Raw genomic sequence first — 18,716 nt, forward strand, 5'->3', positions numbered from 1 at the left:
GAAGGAATGGTGCCCAACCACTTAGACAGTCGTGGATTGAACGGCGACCTGCATGAAGCGAGACCCAAAATAAAACTTTAGATTTTGACACAAAATATATGTAAGTTCCTACATATATTTTTCAAATTAAAAATAATAATATTGTTGATATACTATGAAAATATTGTAACATGGAAGGACGCAAAACAGGACCGTGCATTACATGTATATATTAACACAAATTACTAGTGGTACAGGTACCACTGTACCCCTGGTCCTCACAGGTGACACTAGAGGTACAGGTACCACTGTACCCCTGGTCCTCACAGGTGACACTAGAGGTACAGGTACCACTGTACCCCTGGTCATCACAGGTGACACTAGAGGTACAGGTACCACTGTACCCCTGGTCATCACAGGTGACACTAGCGGTACAGGTACCACTGTACCCCTGGTCATCACAGGTGACACTAGAGGTACAGGTACCACTGTACCCCTGGTCATCACAGGTGACACTAGCGGTACAGGTACCACTGTACCCCTGGTCATCACAGGTGACACTAGAGGTACAGGTACCACTGTACCCCTGGTCCTCACAGGTGACACTAGAGGTACAGGTACCACTGTACCCCTGGTCCTCACAGGTGACACTAGAAGTACAGGTACCACTGTACCCCTGGTCATCACAGGTGACACTAGAGGTACAGGTACCACTGTACCCCTGGTCCTCACAGGTGACACTAGTGGTACAGGTACCACTGTACCCCTGGTCATCACAGGTGACACTAGAGGTACAGGTACCACTGTACCCCTGGTCCTCACAGGTGACACTAGAGGTACAGGTACCACTGTACCCCTGGTCATCACAGGTGACACTAGAGGTACAGGTACCACTGTACCCCTGGTCCTCACAGGTGACACTAGAGGTACAGGTACCACTGTACCCCTGGTCCTCACAGGTGACACTAGTGGTACAGGTACCACTGTACCCCTGGTCCTCACAGGTGACACTAGAGGTACAGGTACCACTGTACCCCTGGTCCTCACAGGTGACACTAGAGGTACAGGTACCACTGTACCCCTGGTCCTCACAGGTGACACTAGAACAGGTACCACTGTACCCCCTGGTCCTCACAGGTGACACTAGAGGTACAGGTACCACTGTACCCCCTGGTCCTCACAGGTGACACTAGAGGTACAGGTACCACTGTACCCCCTGGTCCTCACAGGTGACACTAGAGGTACAGATACCACTGTACCCCCTGGTCATCACGGGTGACACTAGAGGTACAGGTACCACTGTACTCCCTGGTCCTCACAGGTGACACTAGAGGTACAGGTACCACTGTACCCCTGGTCCTCACAGGTGACACTAGTGGTACAGGTACCACTGTACCCCTGGTCCTCACAGGTGACACTAGTGGTACTGGTACCACTGTACCCCTGGTCCTCACAGGTGACACTAGAGGTACAGGTACCACTGTACCCCTGGTCATCACGGGTGACACTAGAGGTACAGGTACCACTGTACCCCTGGTCATCACAGGTAACACTAGAGGTACAGGTACCGCTGTACCCCTGGTCCTCACAGGTGACACTAGAGGTACAGGTACCACTGTACCCCTGGTCATCACAGGTGACACTAGAGGTACAGGTACCACTGTACCCCTAGTCATTACAGGTGACACTAGAGGTACAGGTACCACTGTACCCCCTGGTCATCACAGGTGACACTAGAGGTACAGGTACCACTGTACCCCCTGGTCATCACAGGTGACACTAGAGGTACAGGTACCACTGTACCCCTGGTCCTCACAGGTGACACTAGAGGTACAGGTACCACTGTACCCCTGGTCCTCACAGGTGACACTAGAGGTACAGGTACCACTGTACCCCTGGTCCTCACAGGTGACACTAGAGGTACAGGTACCACTGTACCCCTGGTCCTCACAAGTGACACTAGAGGTACAGGTACCACTGTACCCCTGGTCATCACAGGTGACACTAGAGGTACAGGTACCACTGTACCCCTGGTCATCACAGGTGACACTAGAGGTACAGGTACCACTGTACCCCTGGTCATCACAGGTGACACTAGAGGTACAGGTACCACTGTATCCCTAATCACCGCAAGTGGCAGCGGTAGGATATTTGCCTCAGTACCCACCTTCTAAGTGTATTCGTCATAAGTGCCTACCTAATAAGTGCCTTCCTGTGTACGTTAAGTGCTTGCTTGCTAAGTGCCAACTATCACTTAAGCTAGTGTAATGACATTCGGAGGCATATTGATTCACCTGATTTCTCAGACGACTATTGACTGTCACTACGCTCCTGGAAACAACATTTAACTTTACTATCTCTTGCGTAACCACTCAGCAATATAATGACTGGTTATAGACTGTCTTGCGTCATTATTAATTAATCATGTCGAGTACGTGAGTTTATCGCAGCTAGTCTGATAGTCTGAAGCTCCAGTTGAAAATAATTCCAGATAGATTACTTGGGATGTCTCTTGGCAAATCATTAATACTAAATACAGGCACAAGAAATTTTCAAAAACCCCAGAGGAGACTCGGAGCCCTTGGTTCACATCCACCAAGACTACTCAGGTCGACACATCCAACTGAAACTTGTTGGCTAGAATGGCACTGGTGAAGTTTCAGTCCCGTGTGGACCCAGTACCTTGTCAGCAAGTGTTTTGCAGAATACATCCAATGAGGTCATTTATGTTAACTCTGCTTTTTGTAAAGTAACCTGAAACAGTTTAAGAAACTAATCCTCTCCTCGATTCCTTGCACTTCTAATGAGGTTATGATGAGGCCCAGCATTAAAGGCTTTGTTAGAGTTCACATATAGAATGTCACTACTATTTCCGCTGTCTACTGATTGAAATATATTTTATTCACGATTCCTCGCCTCTAATTAATTATTAATTTAATGTGCAAGACAAGGGTTCACTAGGGTCTTTTTCGCAATTTCTAAAAATCCTGCCAAATACTTAATCTGGCCTGGAGACGTGTTGGGCTTAATTTGGTCCTAATTGTTTAATAACATTGTACCTGGTATAGCCACTAAACTAGGCCACTTGTCTTCCTCACCATCTTCACAAGTTTGTTCAACTCCTGCCATAACAAAAAGGTCTTATCATGTAAATACAGAAATAAATTACTCATTATCCGATCCATTTCTTTGTTATAATCAATTACCTGACCTGTCTCATTTTTTCTATTTCCCAGTTCCCACAACTATATTTGTTTTATACATGTGAAAACTTCTGTGAAATTTATCTCTGCCTGCTCTGTTGTACGTATTTCAAAACTTATTCATTTTTTTTTTAAACATTTCTTACTAGTTTGACAATTTCTTGTTCTAAAGAGACTTCACTATTAATAATTAATTGGCATATAACATTTTCTCTTATAAGGTTCTAAATCTCCTGGTTATCCATTTTGGGTCAAGGTTATGTGACATAAACAATGTCAATGTGGACTATGGCTGTCTATTTGGGAGTTACTGAGAATGTTTGTAAATGTTTTATAGTTTGAATGTACATCTCAGTTCTGTGTAATGTCACTCACCACTAGAGTCCCATCACGTCATGTCACCACCTCGTCATGTCACATCACGTCGTGTCACATCACGTCATGTCACACTTCGTGACTTGACGTGGTGTGACATGAATAATTTGCTTCAGCATTCTCTGTTTTATTTGTTCAGTAAATTCTCCCATAAAATTTAGTTAGCAATAACACAAACATTGTTAGGCCTAGTTGCCCTCTATACTTCTGTTTAAGACGTTCACTTAAACAAATATAAATTTGAGAAATAGAAATTCATTGCAATAATTACCTACTAATAATAGTGTTGATATAGTAATGCGTGTATGAACAAAATACTTTAATATAATTCTCACATGCTTCGAAGCTCAAACAAAATAATGCCGTTAAATTACATATAAATCTTGACAAAATGAACGCGGAGCATTCCGAAAACTTTCAAATGAAGACCATTGTTGTTTGTCAGTGATACTACCTTTGTTGTGATGAAGAGTTCCTCCCGCTTAACTTTGCCCTCAGAGATCCACCGCCGCAGGACCTGGCCAATGATGGTCTCGTTGCGGTAGAAAGCAGCTGTGTCGAAGTGTCGGTACCCACACTCCAGCGCTGTTTCTAGTACCGCTGTAACCTCCTCCTCAGACATCTGTCAGGTGATTACAGGAGCTAATCACACTGCAAAATTCTCACTCCACTGGACCATTTAATTACAATGCCAGGTAGAACGGTATAATATGAATGTAAGAACTAATCATCTCTCTCTGGTGATCTGTCATGAGACTGAGACCTGGTTGCTGCAGTGGCATGTTGGAATATTTCTCTATTACAAAAAATACTCATAAACTGGGAATTAACATATATAAGCCGTGCTCTTTTTGGAATAGAGTTGTCAGACTTTGCCTAAAAATCCAAAATGACTATGTCCATAGGTAAGGGCTTTTGCACCGTTAGCTGCATCTTCGCAGGAATTTAAATAAATAAAACGATATTGACATACATGTATACGAATAATTGCTAAGTTATTATGTTGATCTTACTGAAATCACAGGAAGTCTGGAGGCCCCTACTTACGTATGACCCCTTGTTGGTTGTGGGTCATGGGTAAGAACGGGCTGGCTTCAGTAGGGGCCTCCAGACCCAGTGAGATTTCAGTTGTTGTACGGTGGTAGGGTATGAGGCTGGAATGCCTTGATCACTGGTTCGCATCGCTTCACAGCCCCAATGGATTTTCTCAATAATAATAATAATAATAATAATAATAATAATAATAATAATAATAACAATAATAATAATAATATCAATAATAATAATAATAATAATAATAATAATAATAATAATAATAATAATAATAATAATAATAACAATGCACGAGGGAATCACACTAGTCTGATGTAACAATAAGACAATCAATTTGATCAGTGCTGGAGGGTAATGAGAACTGGAGCTGGAGCATATTAAGCTGCAGGAATATGAACTCCAATACCTTTACCAGAGTGCATGGGAGTTAAATAAAAAAAACTGCATTAGCTTCAGCAGGTACCTCAGGCTGCAATTTAGGTTCACTGGAATCCCAGGGAATAAAAGTTATTCCATGTCATGGTCCTGAGGTAAGGTACGTGGCTTGGAAGTATTAAGGCCAAGGGTTCGAATCTTGAACATTGCTACAACTGATTTTCTCATGAATGATAATAATAATAATAATATAGTACTCTTTCAGAGTTTAGCCAGAATGCAATAGTGAGAATTTCCATTGGGGAAATTTCTGATGTTTTCATCAGAAAATTGGATACATTAAATGATCTGATGTTCACATCACTGAAATATAAAAAAACAATAAATAAAAACGAAATGAAAAACAATAACAAAATAAAAAATAAACTATACTGATGAAATGAATGGTATGGTAAACAACACAGCTCAATTCCAATGCAATGTCCCACAAAATAATTAAATAAAAATCAAAATAAATCAAAATCTACGAAAATTCAATTTATCAATGCAATCAGAGAAATGGAATCAAAACATATTTAGTATTGCGTATGTTGCTATTATGTAAAACAGATGGCGCTGTTTAAAAAAAAAAATGTTGTTACCTGTCACAGGGGTGGCAATTATATAGTAGGTATATAAAAACACACGCGTATTCGAATGGAATATTGTGTTAAAATTTAAAAGCAATCAGTGAAGAACTTCTGGAGATAACAACGTGTGTTGCTCTAATGATGTAATGCTCCAACGTGTAATGCTCTAATAAACAACACTGTTTAAAAAAAAACATTTTTTCCAGTCTCATGTGAGGCATGTATATAGTGGGTATATAAAAACACGTGCCTGTTAAAATTTCAAAGCAATCGGTAAATAGGTTCCAAAATTTTCCCTCACATAAAAAACACATGAACAACACAGTTTTTCTAAAAAGCATGTTTATTTTCTGTCACAGATGTAACACCTATATAGCATGTATATAAAAACACTCTCAGATGCGAATGGAACGTTGTGTGAAAATATCTAAGCAATCGGTGAATAACTTTCGGAGATTATTGATTTTGAGAAAACGAACATCTACATTTTTATTTATATAGGCAGTGTGCGTTGGTTCATAAAAAAAAGAATGTTTTTACCTGTCACAGGTATGGCATCCATACTTATACTTATGAAATGAACAGTATGGTAAACAACACAGCTCATTTCCAACGCAATGTCACCGAAAATAATTAAAACAAAATGAAAATAAATTGAAATCTATGAAAATTAAATTCATCAATGCAATTGGAAACAGTGAAATGGAATCATAACATATTTAGTTTAGCGTGTGTTGCTATTTTGTGCAACAGATGATGCTGTACTTAAAAAAAAATGTTTTTACCTGCCACAGGTGTGGCATCTACATAGTATATATATATAAAAACAAGCGCTAATTCGAATGGAACGTTGTCAAGATTTCAAAGCAAAAGGTGAAGAACTTTCAGAGATTACAGAGTGTGTGGCTCTTACGTCCAACAGATAGTGTTGTTTTTCAAAAAATGCATGTTTTTTTCCTGTTCCAGGTGAAGCATGTATATAGTGGGTATATAAAAACATGCACCTATTCCAATGCAACGTGGTGTCAAAATTTCAAAGCAATCGGTAAAGAGGTTTCGAAGAATCCCTCACAAGAAAAATACATGAAAAACACAGTTTTTCAAAAAATCATGTTTTTCCCATCACTGACGTGACATTTATATAGTATGTATATAAAAACCCTCTTTGATGCGAATGGAACGTTATGCAAAAATTTCAAAGCAATCGGGGAAGAACTTTCGGAGATTAGCAATTTTGAACAAATATATATATTTTTATTTATATAGATTGTGTGAAAACAAGATTCACTTACTTTGCCTTTGTGGCCAAGGTATCCTGTACCCAACGCCAACACAGGAATATGTGATCCTGAACTGAGAGGAAGTGTTGGAATTTTCGTCATGGCGGCAGCTGCCCTATGCATCACCCTGGTAACAAATATACAGGCAAGATGTTGATCACTAAACATCACCAATGATCCATTCTAAAATAAATATCATTAAAGTTAAAATTTCAGTTAATTATTCACAAGTGAGAGTGAAACTTCTTACGTGGATGTCAGTTAATATACCATCGAAATCTATAAGATAGGAAATATATCTGCCAGTACAAGGAAGATATCCTGTCCATGCCAGACGCTTGGGGCATGACTTACAATACTCTGTAGTGTTACTTAACTGGTGGGTATTACAGACAATCATAAGGGGCTTGGTGCCTAAATATCTGTGCGTGTGTGTGTATTTATTTACTTACTACTTAGGGGAAACACGCTTGACTTCTAAGGTCAGCTTACAGAGAACGGTGATGAGTACCACTTTTTTTTGGAGTGGTCGCAGTAACGCAGAATGACTTGAAGCTGGCATTAGATTTGCCATCAGAATCCACCCCGCCCAACAACTTGTCAAGCTCCCAGAGGGCATCAACGACCGCCGAATGACACTCCAGCTCCCACTTGAAAGCAATAAGAGTGCAACACTTATCAGTGTGTATACCTCAACCATGACCAACCCAGATGACATCATGGAAATATTCTGTGAGGAACTCTACAACCTCATTGCAGCAGTCCAAAATCAGAGAAGCTTATTATTCTCGAGGACTTCAATGTCAGAGTAGGGACTGACTACCAGACCAGGGAAGGGATCATTGGAAGAAATAACACTGACAAGTGCAACAGCAACGGCCTTATGCTCGTCACGGTGTGTGTTACGCACGACCTCATCATCACCATCACACTGTTTAACCTTCCCAGCCGCAAGAAGACATCATGGAAGCACCCATGATCTCGGCATTGGTATCTGATTGTCATCAATAGGTAGAAAGACAGGCAGCACATGAGAGTGACTAAAGCCCTGTGTGGTGCTGACTGCTGGACTGACCATCATGTCTCTCTCTCATGTCCCTTTCTCTGCTTCATTGTGTCCACATACAAACTTTTCATCATACCCACGAGAAGACACCATAGTCAGAACACTGAATAGAGACCCAGTGTCTCTAAGCTAAAGAGCAGCAAAGTTGCTGAAGGATTCTCTGACGACCTAGAAGGCAGGATGATAGACACCCTAGAATGGCCAGAACAGCATTTAGGTGAGGTGGGCAGTCTTCAGAGATACTGTCTACTGCATCTCCGATTACAGAATGCCCCTACATCATAAGGGAAGAAAGATGCCTTTGCCAGTGCTCAAAGAATAGTGCAAAGGAATCTCCGTGAGATGCAGGACGCATGTTTAGCAAGAAGGCTGATGAAATCCAAGGTTAATGCAAACAGTCCCAACGCTACATATTTCTATCACGTTCTGAAGGTTATTTTTATTTATGTATTTTATTTATATGTACAAGAGACCTTACATTCTTCTAAAGCCACTAACACGCATAGCATTTTGGGTAGGTCCTTAACCTTAATTTTCCATGGAATACTACCTGCCAAATAATTGAACAACTACGTACCCAGTGTTACGGTGGCCTCTTCTGTTTCTCCTGTATGGCTGCTTCAAGAGTCATATCAGCTTTCTTTACTGATTCTCTGAGATGCGGGGAATCTTTTGGTATATGTGGCGACCAGAGCGGCCGCCTGATAAGGGAGAAATTTACATTATAAGTTCGTCGATAAGGGGAAATATTGCCCTGATACAAATGAAACCGTACCCCCCCTACCTGCAGATCCGCCATTTTGTGGAGGACGCCAGCCGACTGCGGATTGGCTAACTTAGGTCACGGGCGACCAATCAGAGCTCGCTGTGACGTCACCGATTGCCCCTGGTGACGCCAGCTGTGTGGTAGCGTCAGAGTTGGTCTGACTGCGAGAGGTGGAGGACGTTTCTCGGTCAGCTCTTAAGGTTTGGAGGCTCTTGGAGCCTTACTCAGTGGATTAAAACTAGCCATTGCAGCCCACCATTGTTATTGAAAACCCTGTGCTTCCGGGAAGCAAGAAGAAACCACGTTCATTGAGCAGAGAAGTGCCAAAACTTGAAGAATCTGTCGGCGACGATACTGGAGGGGCGCCACCTGACGCTTGAAGGTCTGGAAGGTGTGGTGGGCAGGCCTAGCTGTGACCGGGTCACGTTCACTGAGGATTTTGGAGGGATGACACCGTTCCTAGGGCAAGGAGCAACGCCTTGGGGAAGGGACGAGTGTGTGCATACAGTGATTAGCTCAGTACCCACCGGTAAACCAAGACTGGGATATCTGAAACTCTGGGAGTGGTTCAGCGACGACGCCAAGACTTCACGACACCTAAGGACTTGTGGAACGTTCCTGGATCGTCAAGGACCGACTCAGGAAGCGTGGGAACCTCACACCATCGAGGGACAGGCGTCGTGAGTCAGGAATGGAAAAGGTAGATCAATTTCCCTCCCATTACCCCTTGTTTGAGTAGGCTAGATAGGCCACGGTATTTACCTATGTATGTTACAGTATAACATTGATACATTAGTAGTAGGATAGGCTGCAGGGCAGCTTGTGTCCAGGACTGTTGAAGAGGACAGTGTGTGTGGACGACGGGGCAGTTGAAGATGAGGTGACCGACGTTGACGAAGCGGCCCCTCTGTGAGAGAGTGTGTGGCCCCTTTTAAATCTGCCCATTTGAAGGAGTTGTTGGAGGTCGTGAAAGAAGAGTTGCTGACGATCTCCAGATTCTTTATTCTTTTTTCATTTCCCGTATTGATTTTAATTGTATATGTAATAATGTAGCTTATATCAGTAAATTCACATATTTTATCATTGTGTTTAAGTGTGCCTCCGTAATAATTTCTATGAGCATACACGAGGGATATTATAGTCCCACCTAGTGAACATCCCGTTTTCTACAGAAATTCTTAGTGGCTGGAGAATGGTAAAGCAGCACAGACTTTTATGGAAGTGTACCTTGGGCTGTCAAACCAGTCTCAACCCTGTAGGAATAGCAACACTTTGGCAACAAGCAGTATAGAATACACCCACTGAACTGCACTGCTGGGGTGCAGAGATCGCAACCCAGCTAGCGACCTTGTTAAAAGAAGATAGAGAAGGCAGGCGCGAAAGAAATTCCTGCAACTTTTTGTCTGGCAGGCAAGACTCAGAGGAAGTTATTGTTAAAAGGTAAGCCTGGGACTTCCTTCACTTCTCCATGGGTCTAGGCCAGAATTGCTAATAGCAGTTTTCCCGTGGTAGACTGAAGGGCTCCCAGGGTGAATCAGTGGCACCCCTAGTGATGGGGGCAAAGACCTGCGGTGGTGGGTATTACTGGTCCTCCCATGTGGGACCAGGAGACTCTGGTGAGTCCCGAGAGTCGGAAGGGCTGAGTATTCTGCCTTCTGAGCCCCTAGTAGCCGATTGCTAGCAGAGCCCCAGCCCACCCCCAACCCCCCTGTGACACCAGTCGCTGCTGGGTGAACAGAGGCATATAGTTAAGGATTAGCGGCTACACAATCCTCCCTGGCCAGGATACAAACCCAGGCCAAATCACCTGCAAAGTGCACATTAAGTGTGTTACCACTGCGCCATGGAGACTGTCGTTATATATGGACTACAATCGTTTGGCTCCACATCCCTCCTCAGTGCAGATGGGCTTAACTGCTAACAAAGAAGCAGATCTTAGACAGATTGATTGTGTACTCTTTTGATCAGGTCCTTAACTGCCCTGCCGCAATCATCGATGAGGCCATTGCTCGACTACCTTAAGTGGAGATCAACCAGGACCTTAATAAATCTTCCACAGAAGAAGTCAGAAAGGCCATCAAGCAGCTTTCTTGTGGTAAAGCGCCAGGATCAGATGCAATCCCTGCTAAAGTGTACAAAACAGGAGGATCAGCCATGATGCAGAAACTGACAAAGCTCTTCCCGTCCATGTTAAATGAAGGGAAGGTCCCACAACAGTTAAAAGGTGTCAGCATAGTTCACATTTACAAGAGGAGAGGCAACGCCAGTCCTGCGATAATCCCCGAGTATTTCACTTCTGTCCATCGCCAGGAAGTTCCTTGATCGTATCCTACTACACCTTCAGCAGGGTCTCCTCCCAGAAACCCAATACGACTTTCACACTAACGTGGAACTGTCGACATGATATTTGCCTCACGCCAGCTCCAAGAAAAATGTCAGGAGCAACATAGTGATCACTTCGTGACCTTCGTCGACCTGAGCAATGCCCTCGATTCGGTCAGCAGAGATGAAGGTAATGGAGAAGTTTGACAGTGAGCTGTTTCCCTCAGGCGCCTGCAGGCCATTACAATTTGAAGGAAACTGCCATAAGATATTTCCTGTTCGTCGATGACTGAACCATCCACGCCAGCACAGAGCAAATGATGCAGCTCGAAATTGACTGCTTCTCACAAGCCTGCGACAACTTCGGTCTCATCATCAGCACCTAAAAGACTAAAGTCATGTACCAACCCACACCAGGTATACCCTACAATGAACTGCACATCACTGTCAAGAGGAAGAACCTGTTCACCTATCTTAGCACTATACTCTCAAGAAAGGTGAACATAGACGCAGAAGTTAACAAGAGGATCGCCAAGGCCAGCACTGCATTTGGAAGATTCCGTGAGAATGTCTGGGAGCGGAAAGGCTTATCATCCTTACTACGAAACTGAAGGTCTATCATGTAGTGGTACTCACCAGTCTTCTCTACGTCAGTGTGATCTGGACTGTCTACAGTTGACACGCCAAAGAGCTCAATCACTTTCACTTGGGTAGTCTCTGCAGACTCTTCCACATCAGGTGACACGACGAAATCCCAGATAAGGAGATCCTGGAAGGGGCCGGTATTCCCAGTGTCTAACACCCTCCTACAGAAAACTCCGGCTATGATGCGTGAGTTTTCAGGCAATGTTGTTAGAATGTCTGACAGCCAATGGCCGAAACAGCTAATGTATGAGAATAATGCCAGGGCACACGTTTAGTTGGGGAACAGAAGAAATAATTTATGGTTTAATGGTTTCGTCGAAGACATCATAAGAAGGAAAGTGAAACGCCATGCAACCTCTGAAGAGACAACTAACACAACACCTATACCCCCTATTAGACTATTTTACAGGAACTTCTTTTCCACAGCTCATAAAACGGAGGAAAGGGTCCAGAAAGATATTGTTAATAGAAACGTTATTCCTACAGACAAAAATCAGAGGATACAACTGACGATTTACTATAAAACCAGAAAAACGGCCAGCCTACTCATGAGAAACTCTCCAGACACAAAGCAGAACGCTTTAAAAGAGACCAACGTCGTCTATGCCTTCAAATGCCCTCTTGGGGACTGTAAGCTCCAAAAAAAACAATATATAGGCAAGATAACAACATCTCTTTCTAGGCGTTTAACGATGCATAAGCAACAGGGCTCCATTAAGGAACATATAATCTCTTCCCACAACCAAACCATCGCCAGAGAAATCCTAGTAAACAACACAGAAATCATCGATAGATACAGCGATAGCAGACGGCTTGACGTTTGAGAGGCACTGCACATTAAGAAGTCAACACCAGCAATCAACAGCCAATTAATGCACAACTATATTCTACCCACCTCAAGACTCCGCTCCAATATAGAAGCATCAAGAAATATGGACCAATAGGCTTTCTACAATCACTTCCATTTCAATACCCATTGTTTCGTGTTCTGTCTTGTGTTGATGAAATTAATACCCTATTAAATACCACCTCACCCCATCCACCTCACTCAAATGTAGATATAAACAAATCGGAGATATGTAAGTTCTATTCAGTTGTGTATGTGTAAAGTCTTTGAAAATGTAATAAGTTTTACGAAACGCGCTCAAGTGTCGCGTCAGACTAGAAATAAAAATGAATTTTGGAGAATTGATTTTTGAATTACCTCCAACAGTGAAAAGAAATGTACGAAAGATTGAGAAAATTCGTGTTAGAATTATTTATCTTACTTTTTCGGTCATATTTAATAATATATGTCTACAGGAAAGACTGCTACCAAAATATACTAATATATATATATATATATATATATATATATATATATATATATATATATATATATATATATATATATATATATATATATATATATATATATATTATCTCAATTATATATATATATATATATATAATTGAGATTAGGAGTTTAAATGATTAGTCTATTGGTCAAATAATTTGAATGCCAGCCTAAAAATGCCAACGCATTTTATCAAAAGCGATGTGGATTTAGTTATATGTAGGACAGAGATTAGTTAAAATTCAATGAAAGCATGACAGTCATATTCCTTACGGAAATGAAGTAAGCAAACCTTTCTTGACATCACGTCAAATATTTAATATCTTCTCTTTGGCAAGAGGAAGGGTGTTTAGCTGGAAGGCTAAAGCGCCAACCACCTTATTTGCTTTGTGTATCGGATAAGATCTACATTAGATTTTAACTGTAATCTTGTTGATATCCTCCATGCCTGGAGTATCAGGGTGAGAATTCAGGCTGTTGATAAAGGTTTTGTAGTCTTTCGTCGCAGCTCTATCATACATTTCCTTGCCTCATCCAGGACTATCTACAAGAGGTTCTAAGGCCATCTAAACATATGAGTTATATGAATCTTCATATTCGCCAGTCTAATTTTCCAAGTTGTGCTTCGAAGTGAATATTGTTTGGAGTCATTATAATAAACATGTTATTGGGTTACTTGATCTGAGCAGTGGGTCATGTGTCCCTTTGGACTGTTTGATATTACACATAAGTTCAGTATTAAAGTTTCCAACTGGAAAAATACGTTTGGAGTATGGGAGACGTTGAGGCCAATACAGAGGTCAAGAATGCCACTATCGATATGCGACGATTGAAGGTCAAAGCAGATGAGCAGATGTAAAATCTGTTCATCATCGTGACAAGATAATAGTGTCAACAGTCCATTGCCGTTACGATTACCGTATAGCAAGCAGGTTAAAAATATTGAGGGCAGAATTTCCCTAATAAACCTTCACGCCCTTGAGTTCTTGTACGTGTGAGAGGTCGATGAGCGAGGATCCTTTTAACATACAAAATACAAGAATTACTGGAAATATGGGTTAATTATAAAGACGATCCCAGGTGAGAACTCTGCATTCCTGAAGCCAAACATCATCAATGGGGTCTGTTGTCGCTTTGTGGTGTATATACTTATAACACAAATTAATAAATACAGTCATTACTGCAGATTATGAGAGAACGATGATCATAACTCACCTGGTGGTAGAATATAACAAGTTGAGAGACAAGGTGGCACTCTGGCACTCTCCTGGACCTCACACACTCACACCACCTACTGGCCTGAGAGCGCTGTAGCGGCCCGCTGCGGCCCAGGATGCCATCGCATGATTGCTCATCACTATTTCCTCGCTCTTGTTTTTTGCACCATGGTGTTGCGAAGAGACGAATCATCCATCAAATGTCTTTTGTTTGTCCGAATATGTATACCTCACTGAAGTGTGTTTGTATTAATATTTGAGAGTTTATGAATATTGTGTAATCAATGTGCGTGCATGTATGTATAGATATATTTACAGGGTTCAACTTTAGGTATTAAGCTCCGGATTTGCAGTTACTGGTCAGATAATGCAATGATGAGCTTAATGCAGTCTCTCTACAAATGAAAATTTCATTCATTCGAATATATTTGTATTTTTATACTTTGCGAAGTTTGGGATCAAGCTCCAGCTCTTGAGCCCCGCGTCTTAGTTCTCCACCATGAGTTGAGTTATCCTCTGCTAAATCTTCTATCTCTGGGGTTATTGACGGTCATCAAGGGCACCACTATGATCTGAAAAAGCAGAAAATATATTTAATGCTGGACACAGTTCACTAGTAAAGTAAACTAGTGGGTTATGTGTCCCTTTGGACTGTTCGATATTACACGTAAGTTCAGTCTTAAAGTTTCCACCTGGAAAAACACGTTTGGAGTCTGGGAGACGTTGAGGTCAAGAATGCCACTATCGATATGCGACGGTTGAAGGTCATGCAAAATCTGCTCATTATCGTGACAATATAATAGTGTCAACAGCCCATTGCCGTTATGATAACCGTATAGCAAGTTTGATAAGCAATCAAACTTGTCTAGGCCTCGTATAGTGCATACATGTTTTATGTAAGGTACTGTTGACAAGGGCCGGGATTGCTGACTTAGGGCAGTATGGGTTCTACAGTTACTATCCACATTTGTGGCTTTCAATTTGATGTATATAAAGAGAATTAAACGTTAACATTTTAGGGAACAACAATAAATTTTGTTACGTTCTACCAACAGCTGCTGTAAGTGCCTTCAGGTCGGGAGGCTGGACAACGGTCATGAAATATAATTACATAATACGTTAGTTACATAATACATAATAATTTAGTTACATAATACAACGGTATTATGTAACTTAATTATCACAGACGCAACGTACTTAACTAAAGATATTTTTGGTTCAATTCATGAGCGTTTTTTGTGCCTCTGTAACCATTATAAGTATAACCATATGTATAACCACTATAACAATAAGTATAACCATTATAATTAGGAGGGAGTGTGTTGGGGACGGGTAGGTGGGGGTTTCGAAGCATGGACGGACCGTGGATGCGGGTGGGGGTCGCAGCGTGGATGGAGTGTGGAGGGGGGACGGGTGTTGAGGCATGGACGGAGCATGGAGGGAGGTGGGGTGGAGGTCGCAGCGTGGAGGGGTTGGGGAGGAGGCGAGGAAGGTGGGGGTAGGCGTGCCTGGGCAGGAACAAAGTTATGATGACAATATTTTGTGTAGAAATAGGTGCACGAAGGTGTGTTCTTATGTAACAATTAATACCTAATGAACTCTTAATAATATGGGTTTGTAAGACTGAACTTCAGCTCCTGGGCTGAAGCTCCTCTTCATCCCTCGGTCATCTATGGTTAAAAACCTCCGACTCCTCTTAAAGGAAATATGGCGTCCACTCCCTGACCACCGTCCATTATCTGACCCCCGTCCACTCCCTGACCCCCGTCCATTCCCTGACCACCGTCCACTCCCTGACCCCCGTTCACTCTGACCCCGTCCACTCCCTGACCTCTGTCTACTCCCTGACCACGTCCACTCCTTGACCACCGTCCACTCCCTGACCACTGTCCACTCCCTGACCACTGTCCACTCCCTGACCTCCGTCCACTCCCTGACCTCCGTCCACTCCCTGACCCACCTCCACTCCCTGACCACCGTCCACTCCCTGACCACCGTCCACTCCCTGACCTCCGTCCACTCCCTGACCACCGTCCACTCCCTGACCACTGTCCACTCCCTGACCACCGTCCACTCCCTGACCACCGTCCACTCCTTGACCACCGTCCACTCCCTGACCTCCGTCCACTCCCTGACCACCGTCCACTCCCTTACCCCCGTCCACTCCCTGACCCCTGTGACGACTTCGGCGCCATCTACGATCCGGGTGCCGAACTATGCAAGTTGACTCTCCCAGTAATCATAGCTTCCCATCCTTTAGTCTGCCAAGCTGAAGGGTGAATAGGAACCAGAGGCAGGCTAGGGAAGACAGTGAAGTCGGGACAGTGGAAGACAGAGGTCGACGTGGATGGACTAGCCAAATGGGCTGGTCGAGCGTTGTGGACTTTACTCCTGGATGGACTAGCCTAGTGTGCTGGTCGAGCACTGTGGACTTCTGGATGGACTAGCCAAGTGGGTTGGTCTAGCGCTGTGGACTTCTGGATGGACTAGCCAAGTGGGTTGGTCGAGCGCTGTAGGCGTTACTCTTGGATGGAATAGCCAAGTGGGCTGGTCGAGCACTGTGGACTTTACTTTTGGAGGCGCTATCCAGTGGGGCTGGTCGAGTGTTGCAGGTTTTGTTGCTTGGGCGTACCAGCGAGTGCGCAAAGAAGACCTCGGCAGAAGCACTTTGTGATTGTCAACTGTGAAGCAGGCTAGCATAAGGACTAGCAACTCCAATCCTTTTGATCTCTCGTAGCAATATAAATATATATATATATATATATATATATATATATATATATATATATATATATATATATATATATATATATATATATATATATATATATATATATATATATATATTACATAATATATATTTTGGTAGCAGTCTTTCCTGTAGACATATATTATTAAATATGACCGAAAAACTAAGATTAATAATTTTAACACTAATTTTCTCAATGTTTCTTATATTTTTTTTCACTGTTGATGGTAACTGAAAAATCAATTCTCCAAAATTCATTTTTATTTCTAATCTCACGCGACACTTGAGGGCGTTTCGTAAAACTTATTACATTTTCAAAGACTTTAGTTTACACACACACACAACTATAACTGAACAGAGTTTAAACATCTTCGATTTTATACCTGCATTTGGGTGAGGTGATATGTTACAACAGTTTTGGATGAGGTGAAAACAAACTTTCAACACAAAACAGAACACGAAATAATGGGTATAATATTTTGTAAGTTAAAGGGAAGAATGGAAGTAACTGCAAAGGGCCTATTGGCCCATATTTCTTGATGCTTCTATATTGGTGCGGAGTCTTGAAGTGGGTAGAATATAGTTGTGCATTAATTGGCTGTTGATTGCTGGTGTTGACTTCTTAATAAGTAGTGCCTCGCAGATATCTAGCCGCCTGCTATCGCTGTATCTATCGATGATTTCTGTGTTTTTTGTTAATACTTCTCTGGTGATGGTCTGGTTGTGGGAAGAGATTATATGTTCCTTAATGGAGCCCTGTTGCTTATGCATCGTTAATCGCCTGGAAAGAGATGTTGTTGTCTTGCGTATATACTGAATTCTTTGAGGCTTACAGTCCCCAAGTGGGCATTTGAAGGCATAGACGACATTGGTCTCTTTTTAAAGCGTTCTGCTTTGTGTCTGGAGAGTTTCTCATGAGTAGGTTGACTGTTTTCTTGGTTTTATAGTAGATCGTCAATTGTATCTTCTGATTTTTGTCTGTAGGGATAACGTTCCTATTAACAATATCTTTCAGGACCCTTTCCTCCGTTTTATGAGCTGTGGAAAAAAAGTTCCTGTAAAATAGTCTAATAGGGGGTACAGGTGTTGTGTTAGTTGTCTCTTCAGAGGTTGCATGGCGTTTCACCTTCCTTCATATGTCTTCAACGAACGGCTTCTCCTATGGTTTTGTTGAAGACATTGGAGAAGCCCCCCCCCCCAACTCTCTGACCCCCACTCACTCCCTGACTCCCACTCACTTCCTTACCTCCACTCACTCCCAGACCTCAACACACTTCCAATCCCCTGTCCTCTTCCTGACCATCAACCACTCCCTGATCTCCACCCCACACCCTGACTACCACCTACTCCCTGACTCCCACCCACACCTTGACTCCCACTCACCCTCGGACTCCCGCCCCCTCCATCACACTGAAATGTCTGGGAGTAAGGTGTCCAGGAAGAGCCTGAAGATTTAGTACACGAACGCCGACGGAGTTACATATAAAGCAGAGAAAATTAAAGATTGTGTAAGTAAAAATTACCTAGATTTGATTACAATAGTGGAAACAAAAATAAATGGTATGGTCTATTATGCAATATTCTCAGGGGGATTCTAAGTGACAAGGACAGAAAGACAACAAAGCCAAGACGGAGTTGCACTCAGAGTAAAACAGGAGTGGAAATTTTAAGAACTCAAGAATCAGAATGAAAATGTATACACAGACTTCATCATGGGACAC

At 42.5% G+C, this 18,716-nt stretch overlaps 1 protein-coding gene across 1 annotated transcript in view; it reads right to left on the reverse strand.

The window, feature by feature from the left end:
* Positions 1-14,367, reverse strand: part of LOC138368479 (aldo-keto reductase AKR2E4-like) — a 34,162-nt gene extending 19,795 nt beyond the window's left edge. Inside the window, exons 1-3 of the mRNA XM_069330997.1 lie at positions 14,245-14,367; positions 6,907-7,021; positions 4,012-4,179 (exon numbers count right to left, since the gene is read on the reverse strand). Of these exons, the coding sequence (XP_069187098.1) occupies positions 4,012-4,179; positions 6,907-7,017 (279 nt within the window). The 5' untranslated portion in view covers positions 7,018-7,021; positions 14,245-14,367. The remainder of the gene's footprint in view (positions 1-4,011; positions 4,180-6,906; positions 7,022-14,244) is intronic.
* Between the last annotated feature and the right edge of the window lie 4,349 nt (positions 14,368-18,716).

Source organism: Procambarus clarkii, chromosome 25 (assembly GCF_040958095.1).
Source record: "Procambarus clarkii isolate CNS0578487 chromosome 25, FALCON_Pclarkii_2.0, whole genome shotgun sequence".
In the NCBI taxonomy this organism is placed as follows: Eukaryota; Metazoa; Arthropoda; class Malacostraca; order Decapoda; family Cambaridae; genus Procambarus; species Procambarus clarkii.